We start from the raw sequence: 8773 nt of genomic DNA on the forward strand, positions 1-8773 counted from the left end.
TCCTTCTGACCTTCTCTGTACTTTTCCATCAACACCCTTAAGTCAAATATTATGCATCTGTGGTACTCTTTCAAGGCATTAAAGGATTTTATTGTGTAACTGGTCTGGGGGTGAAGAAGGGTGTGAACAAGGGTGTTTATTGGAGAAAAGTATAAAATGTAAATCAGATACGGGTGTGGGAGTGTGATGCAGGAAGGCTCCCAGAAGGGTGCATGTGGAGGCCACAAAGAACATCTGTTGGAGACGACAATGGCTGCGTGGGGTTGCTGTAAATATGAGAAGACCGCTCTGGAGCCAGCGGCAAATGGTCATCATTCTGCATAGCAACGATGACATCAGTGGGTGCTGGACCAATCAGACGACAGCGATTCCATACTTCCTCTTTGAAACATTGTATAAGTCAGGGGCAGGAACAGATAGCTTTGTTCAGTCTGCGCTGTCTCTGCTGAGGCTAGGATAAGCATAGTTGCTGACCCAAAGCTCTTTAAAATGTATAGACTCCTTTGTCATGAATAAATTGGTTGGTTTTTAACACGTCGTTATAATTGTAGTTCTTTCACGAAAACGAACACGCATGGAACCTCGAGAGTTCAAAGGTGATTATAATATTCAGGTTCCTGCAGCATGAAACCATACTGTTGCTTGCAAATACTCACATCTGTCCTTAGTGTAGCTTCCACTAATCTTTCCCAAAACTTAATTGTGTGGCTCATCAACTTTATTCCTCTACCGTTCCCACAGCTCTGCGCATCATGTTCTTAAAAATGGGAACCAGCACACTTTTTCTCCATTCCTCAGGCATCTGCTCACCTGCGAGAATTCTGTTGAACAAGCTGGTCAAAAACTCCACTGTCACCTATCCTAGATGCTTCCATACCGCCATTTATCATCAGGACCAACTGCCGTTCCATTTGTCATCCTCTTTAACGCCTTTGTAACTTCCCCCTTACTAACCATTGCCACTTCGTGGTCCACCACACTTGCCTCTTCTACTCTTCCTTCTCTCTCATTTTCATCATTCATCATCTCCTCAAAGTATTCCTTCCATCTATCCAGCACACTACTGGCACCAGTCAACATCCTTAATCACCCTTACCTGCTGCACATCCTTCCCATCTCTATCCCTCTGTCTGGCCAACCTGTATAGATCATTTTCTCCTTCTTTAGTGTCAACCTGGCATACATGTCATCATATGCCTCTTGTTTGTTTGTGGCCTTTGCAACCTCTACCTTTGCCCTATGTTGCATCTCCATGTATTCCTGTCTCTGTCTGTGTCTGGGATCTAGCTCCTTCCAAAATGTTTGTTTCACCTCTAGGTCACATGCTACCTGTGGGTCATAGCCACTAATCACATTATACATAACACCCTCAATTTCAAGTTTCAGCCTCGTCACTCGACCTGATACTCTTTTCATCTCCAAGACATTCTTAGCTAACTCTTCCTTTAGAATAACCCCTACTCATATAACTCCACCTCCTCTTGACTCCACCGGAGCCTCGTGGCATTATGTCACCTCAAGATTGAAAGTCTAGGTTTTCTTTTCAAGACCAAAATGAGTGAAAACAGTTACCGTAAATTCTCGTTTATAATATGCTCTCGAGAATAATGTGCACTTCTAAAGTCAACCCCAAAAATCAGGAAGTCTTCTACCTATTGTACTATGCGCATGAATTTCTCATATTTTCATGTGCTAAAAAACGTTAGTGACCATCCACATTTAAAATGCCTTTCATCCATCCATCCATTTTCTACTGCTTATCCGAGGTTGGGTCGCGGGGGCAGTAGCTTTAGCAGCGACGCCCAGACTTCCCTCTCCCCAGCCACTTCATCCATCTCTTCCGGGGGGATCCCGAGGCGTTCCCAGCCCAGCCGAAGGATGCAGTCTCTCCAGCGTGTCCTGGGTCGTCCCCGGGGTCTCCACCCAGTGGGACGTGCCCGGAACACCTCACCAGGGAGGCCTTCGGGAGGCATCCGAGTCAGATGCCCCAGCCACCTCATCTGGCTACTCTCGATGTGAAGGAGCAGCGGCTCTACTCTGAGATCCTCCCGGATGACCGAGCTTCTCATCCTGCCTTTCATATGCATTTAATTATTTATGCATGCATTGATTTAAAATTTTAAGTTTATATAACTTATACTGACTTTTAATATGTCCTATATACTATATCGAACATTGTGACAGTGTGCACCCTACTGGTATAATTGAGATATTGTCGCTAAATTGTAGATAATGTCAACTGCAGCGAATTATTGACATGAGCCGCTAAATGCAGTGACAACGAAGCATGTCGATGCAAAACTCATTCGTGGTACAAAATAATCAAACATTAGTGAGCACACAACAACAACATGAAGAGGGGGAATAAGCGCACGTAAGATCTGTTAACAATATTTCGGGGATAACTGACACTAACTACCATAACGCAGCATTCTTAACAGCTATTTACAATGACATTTGGCTTGCTGTGAATTCCTCTGAAGCTGAGCTGCGACGTCATCGTCTACGCAGTTGACAATATGGCCACTTGCTATCAGAGCTGGTCTGCCGTGGACACATTTTTAACAACTTGGAACTTGTTTTTTATCGAGGTAAAAGTCATGTAATATATGAAGATGGAGCTCAGTCGTCTACTCGGCACAGTAGTTTCAATTGAATTTAAGCGTTTATTAAAGCAACAACTTGATTTAAAACAAATAAGTTACACGTCGATAAAAACATTTCCGCCGCAGACCAGCTCTGACAGCAAGCCGCCATGTTTTCAAGTGCGTAAACGATGAGGTCACTCCTCGGCGTCGGCGGTATTCCCAGCATGCCGAGCATCATTGTAAATACTTGAGAATGATGCGTTATGTCAGTTAGTGTTAATTTCCCCCTAAGAAGCGTTAATAAAACTAATGTCTATTGGCGCTGTGGGTCGTAAGAATTAATAAATCAATTCAAATTAGCAGAAAATAATGTATTATTCCAACTTTAATGATTTAGTGAGTGGGGTTTTTTTCCCCTTTCCTGAAAATTAGACATTTTGGAGATTCCGTCCGACACCGATGATATTTTACATACATAGAATTTAACCATTTTTAAACTCATCCACAGATGAGCTGGCCCATCTGTTTATTATTAAAATGTTTGCCCACCCCTGGTCCACTGTACTAAAGAAAGTGTACCCAGGGAAAAGAGTCCAAACCTCATGCTGGCTCCAGTCGCTCTCAGAGATCTTCATCCAGCGGCTGGTAGAGTCGGTGGACTGACACTGGTCGTTTTGGACCTGCAACGGAGAGAGACTGTATTCAAGAGCTCCTTCAACACTGCCTTGTCAAAGCTGGGGGGCTTTTTGTGTGTGTGTGTGTGTATATAAAAGTATTGATGTGCATAGGGGCGGCACGGTGTTCGACTGGTTAGCACATCTGCCTCACAGTTCTGAGGACCGGGGGTCAAATCCCGGCCTCGCCTGTGTGGAGTTTGCATGTTCTCCCCATGCCTGCATGAGTTTCCTCCCACATCCCAAAAACATGCATGGTAGGTTGATTGGAAACTCTAAATTGCCCTTAGATGTGAATGTGTGCGCAAATGGTTGTTTGTTTGTATGTGCCCTGCGATTGGCTGGTGAATAGTTCAGGGTGTACCCCGCCTCTCGCCCGAAGATAACTGGGATAGGCTGCAGCACGCCTTCGACCCTTATGAGGATAAAGCGGTACAGAAAATGGATGGATGGATATGCATAAGTATAGCTACTGTAGCTGTGAAAAAGTGTGAAAGAAATGCACAACATAATGAATTGTTGAGTTTTGGAGAGACAAATCTTTAATGAATGAATTAACCATGGCTTCAAGTGACAAAAAACTCCATGGACGAAATGTTTTTTTCGGGGGTGTCTTGAGGGTGAAGATGGGGGGGGGGGGGAAGCTTCGTGGGTTAATTCATGGTTCGCATTCCCACTATATTGCAGATTTTGATGACAGTTGTTACTCTATTTTTGATAATGTTTGTACAATATCTGTTTTATGCATTGCTCTTGCTCTCTCTCAGTATATTATGTTTAAATGAATTGTTTTAGGTGTGTTTATAGGCCTTTCGAAACATTTAAATGCCGTAAATGCAACAAAAACATGCCTAGGGTGTATTTAAATAGGGTATTTCTATTTCACAAATTAAGAACCTCAATCTGCAATCGCTCACCATGTCACATGAGCAGTTTTTGTTTTGTTTTTAAGACACATACATGGGGTAAGTCTTTCCAGCACTACATTGGAATACTTTAAGCCATGGTTACCTTACTAAATCCACTTACAAAGAACTCAAAGTAGATGCTGGTGTCGGAATATAAGTAGTCAAAGGACACGCGTCCTGGTTTCTTCAGGTCCACGGAATACGACAGCGTGGCTGTACACTCATCCGTGTTCGAGGCGATGTAATCGCCCATCGGTGTCCAGGTGGAGCTGGAGACAGGGGGGGGGGGGAATAACAGAATTATAGGATGCTATCTGCAGAAACTACATGCGAATGCTGAAAAGCTAACAGTGAACTGAAACGCTGGCCTGGTTTGAATGAGTCAATAAATGTGGAAGGAGGGGGTAACTATTTAAAATATGTGCATTTATGTGTTCATTTTATAATGAAATATGTGAAATACTGAAAAATGTGCCAATCTTTGGTCATGTGATAAGTAGTTCCTTAGTGTCCTAAATGAGCTGAACTGTTTGAAGTTTGAATCGGTTCAGAAATCTGGAAGGAGAACGTAAATATGTAAAATACTGTATCTCTTGATTTGAGAATTTTATTGTGAAACTGTGTGAATTTAGGGAATGTGATATATAGTTCCACAAATATCTTAGATTAGCTAAACTGTTTTAAGGTGGAATGATCCCTCTAGCGTATGCGCAGGCCAATATTTTAATAACAAAGTCATATGTGACAAGGCAAGTCCCTTAATCTTCTCGAGACCACACTAGGATTCCAAGGGACCGGAATCTCTGGCGGTCATCCGGTATTCATAGAACTGTAGTTACATCCATAACTTTCATTCTATTTCAACCTTCCTGACCACCAGAGGTGGTGCTTCAAACGTTGGATAAGGCGAAACAACAAAGTCAAGAGGAATCCACTGACCACGCCAGAGATCCACCTCAGGAAGAGCAACGGTGGCGTAAAACGTTCACCCTGGAGAATCTCGCAAACCTAGAGGGCGCTGTCCAGGAGACAGCCACGCAGATATCTGCCAGAGGAACTCCTGTCATGGCAGCACTGGAGGTTGAGAGACTTCTGGTAGAGTGATGCTTTTACCCCCTAAGGAAGTGCTCTGCACTGGGAGACATACACTTTTGCAATAGCCGCAACGACCCATCGAGCAAGTCGTTGCTTGGAAAGAGCCAGACCTTTACGAGGGTCCGCCGAACACATCCGATTTCCGTACTCCTGTAGTGGCCTTTGTATAGGCCTCCACAGTGCGGACAGGGCACAGATGTTCGACAGCAGAACCTGAGTAAAAACGTGCCAACTAGATCGGTTGGGCGACACCTGCTCCTGACAACACCTTGGGGAGGAAAGAGGCAGTAGGCCAGAGGGTCACAGCTGAACTGTCAGCGTTCCTCTGACAGCACATTTAGTTCACTCGCACGCTAACCTGAAACCATAGCCGAAAGGAAAGCTGTCTTAATTGACAGCCACCTCAGGTCCAGCTGATTAACAGGTTCAAACGGAGGAGCCCCAGGGCTTCCGGGACCAACGACAGATCCCACGAAAGAGCCACTAGTCGTGTTGGCGGATTAAGTTTTTTGGCACCCTTCAAGAAAAGGGAAACGCTCCTGTCAGCGCCCACTGTAGTACAATTAATGGCAGCATGACAACAAGCGATTGCGGCCACGTACACCTTAAGAGCGGACGGCGAAAAAGGCGGAAACAGAGCAGTGGGCAGTAAACAGCCGGTGACAACGACACCATGCATCAAACAACTTCCACCTATTGGTGTCCAACCGCCGTGTGGAACTCGCCTGCGCATTGGAAATTGTATGCCCTACATCACCGCTGTATTCTGAGAATGAAGTACTGGGCTTCCCAGTGGCCACACTCTGAGCTGGAGGCCATCAGGATGGGGATGCAGCATATGTCCTCCCAGATAGGACAAGAGGTCCAGCCTGTGGTTGGAGGCGCATAAGCAAGTTGTCTCGCTGGCCCGAATGGAGCCACCAGGAAGAGTATGTCCCGCCAATACAACACTTTGGAGTGTCGTAAAGAACACAGGAAATGGAGGAAACGCATACAGGACCACATGGAGCCAGTGCATCCTGACCCAATGGGCTGCAAGAAGTTCAGAAAATGGATGGTTTGAATCACTCGAGAAATGTGGCACATTGAGGTAAATATGTCAAATGTCTCTTAATTTAGGGATTTTGTTGTGAAAGTGTGTAATTTTGGGAACGTGGAAATTTCTGGAATGTGGAAAATATTTCCCATTATATTATACAGAGTCAGCCCAAAAAAATTATACTCACATCCGGAAAAGTACAACTTTTATAAATACTTTAATAGCAAATTTGGGAAATGTGGAATCGCTTCTGTTGGCAGTCACCGGTAGCAACTTGTCTTCTGCTACCCAAAAGTAGCTCTTTTGTTTACGAACATTCTCAAATGTCATGTAGAAAAGGGATGGATATATATATTTTTTTTTAATGAAACATAAGGATGTAATTCCCCAATGCGCGGTACTAACTTGGAGCAGTCTGTGTGTACGTCCCAGCCATTAGTGTTGATCCCGAGCGTGATGAAGCCAGTGGGCAGGCGATCCCACTCGTCGAAGGCCACGCCAGAGCCCAAAGAGTGAGTCCCTGCCGCGCACTTCTGGCACAGCTGAGTCCGCATGTCCAGGAACTCGCCCTCATTGCAGGAGAATGCTATAAAAAGGAAATTACAATGACCATCTACTTTGTATTTGTACATTGGATGTTCTCTTTTAAACAGAACATCAGAGTTGGACACTTACTGCACTGAGTGCCTTTGACTGGATCTGGGAGGCCGGTGCAGGTTTGGGCCTTGTTGGGAATGGCCACTCTCCAGCGAGAGCCCAGCACGTCGCAGTCGGTGTACTCAAAGTGGTAATCTGACTGTGTGCGCAGGGGGGGGGGGAGACAAACAGGTGGGACATTCACACTTGTTAAGTACAGCAGACTGGTTAAGGACAAGACACCTTTGCAAACACAGCACTACACAATTTCACATTTGTATGCCCCAATGAAGGACAAACAGGTGGCACATTCACACTGCTTATGAACAAGACACCTTTGCAAAAAGAGCACTACAATATAGGCCTGGGTAACATGGCCTTCAAATAAAATACCAGATTTATCCAAAAATACGATTTATAATTTTCCAATAGAATATGACAATGACATTATTCCAAAAAGGTTTTACTGTCCCTTTCTGGGATTTGTTAACATTTTCCCCCCAGCATTAACTTGCATCAACTTGCACCGAAATATTAGAAATAAAGTTAACCCTCAATAGGGACCGGAAACTGCTGTCAATGAAAAACCATAAGTAACTGACACTACCCCTAAAAATATTAATAACAGACTATATCCCCAAAAAATATTCATAACTGACTATATCCATCCATCCATCGTCTTCCGCTTATCCGTCTTCTTTCGGTCACAACCCACAGCTCGTGACCATAGGTGAGGGTAGGAACGTAGATCGACCGGTAAATCGAGAGCTTCGCCTTTTGGCTTAGCTGTAATTGACTATATTAATAGTTTAAACCAGTGGCTCTGAACTTTTTACACCGAGTACCCCCTAAAGAAATTCTTTGCTCTCCATGCACCACCAAATCGACCAACTTTAAAACAGAGAAGCATGGTAGGCCTAAGTCTTCATTAAAAACAAGGCAGGCTTAAATATATGAAAAAAATATATGTGCACATATACATACAGTATATACATATATAGTAAGTGCAATTTTCCTTATTAAAAATTGTGTTAGTAAATCAAATGGTTGTGTTTTTTAGGGAGCTGGAACAGATTAATTGAATTTCCATTTATTTCAATGGGGAAAGATTTAAGAGTCTTTTGAGATATGAGCATGGTCACGGAACAAATATTTTCACTTTATCAGTGGGAAAAATATTTAAGTTAATGCTGGGGGGGGGGGGGGGAAGAGAATAAGTTTCATTGCTTGTTTGGTATCAGGAGAAATATAGCAAATTCCAGATGGGGAAGCAAAATGCAAAGCTTTTACTAATATCGTCAGTTGCCTCTTCGATAAGCAAAGGGGAGGGGGAAAAAATTACTTAAAATCATAAGTCAGATATTTGTGAAAAAAAATATATGGAGATTTTGTTTTAAGGCCATATCGCTTATCCTATTGTCACATAATTATGGGGGGAAAAAGCAGTCGTCCTACAAGTCAGGAGTAAGGAACAGGTTTCAACTGTGAAGATGAGGACAGCCTCCTTTCCAAATACAAGGCGAGGCTAATATTTGCCCAAGAGCTCGTTCCTAATATTTGAATTTTCCTTGTGGAGTGTGTGATACAAACTCTGTTTCTTTCTTTTGGTGCTCCAACCCCTTTGTCAACATTTGGTGGCAGGGGGGGGACAGGCTTTTTTTTTTTATTTGTCTGTGGGGCCTTAGCAGTACTTAGTAGGTGACTGACAAACAACATAGTGCACCTGCAGGAATATCATAACCAGACTGTTATCTTGTTGTCTGTATACTGAGCTAAGGCTCATGCGGTGGTGGTCTAAGCCATGCAGGATTAATAGTTAACAGAAACACAGCA

The 8773-nt window shown here is 43.7% G+C and overlaps 1 protein-coding gene across 1 annotated transcript in view; it reads right to left on the reverse strand.

The window, feature by feature from the left end:
- Positions 1-7051, reverse strand: part of elapor1 (endosome-lysosome associated apoptosis and autophagy regulator 1) — a 33389-nt gene extending 26338 nt beyond the window's left edge. The window contains 4 exon segments of the mRNA XM_061695190.1: positions 3188-3268; positions 4292-4439; positions 6710-6890; positions 6980-7051. Of these exon segments, the coding sequence (XP_061551174.1) occupies positions 3188-3268; positions 4292-4439; positions 6710-6858 (378 nt within the window). The 5' untranslated portion in view covers positions 6859-6890; positions 6980-7051.
- Between the last annotated feature and the right edge of the window lie 1722 nt (positions 7052-8773).

Source organism: Phycodurus eques, chromosome 1, assembly GCF_024500275.1.
Source record: "Phycodurus eques isolate BA_2022a chromosome 1, UOR_Pequ_1.1, whole genome shotgun sequence".
Lineage (NCBI taxonomy): Eukaryota > Metazoa > Chordata > Actinopteri > Syngnathiformes > Syngnathidae > Phycodurus > Phycodurus eques.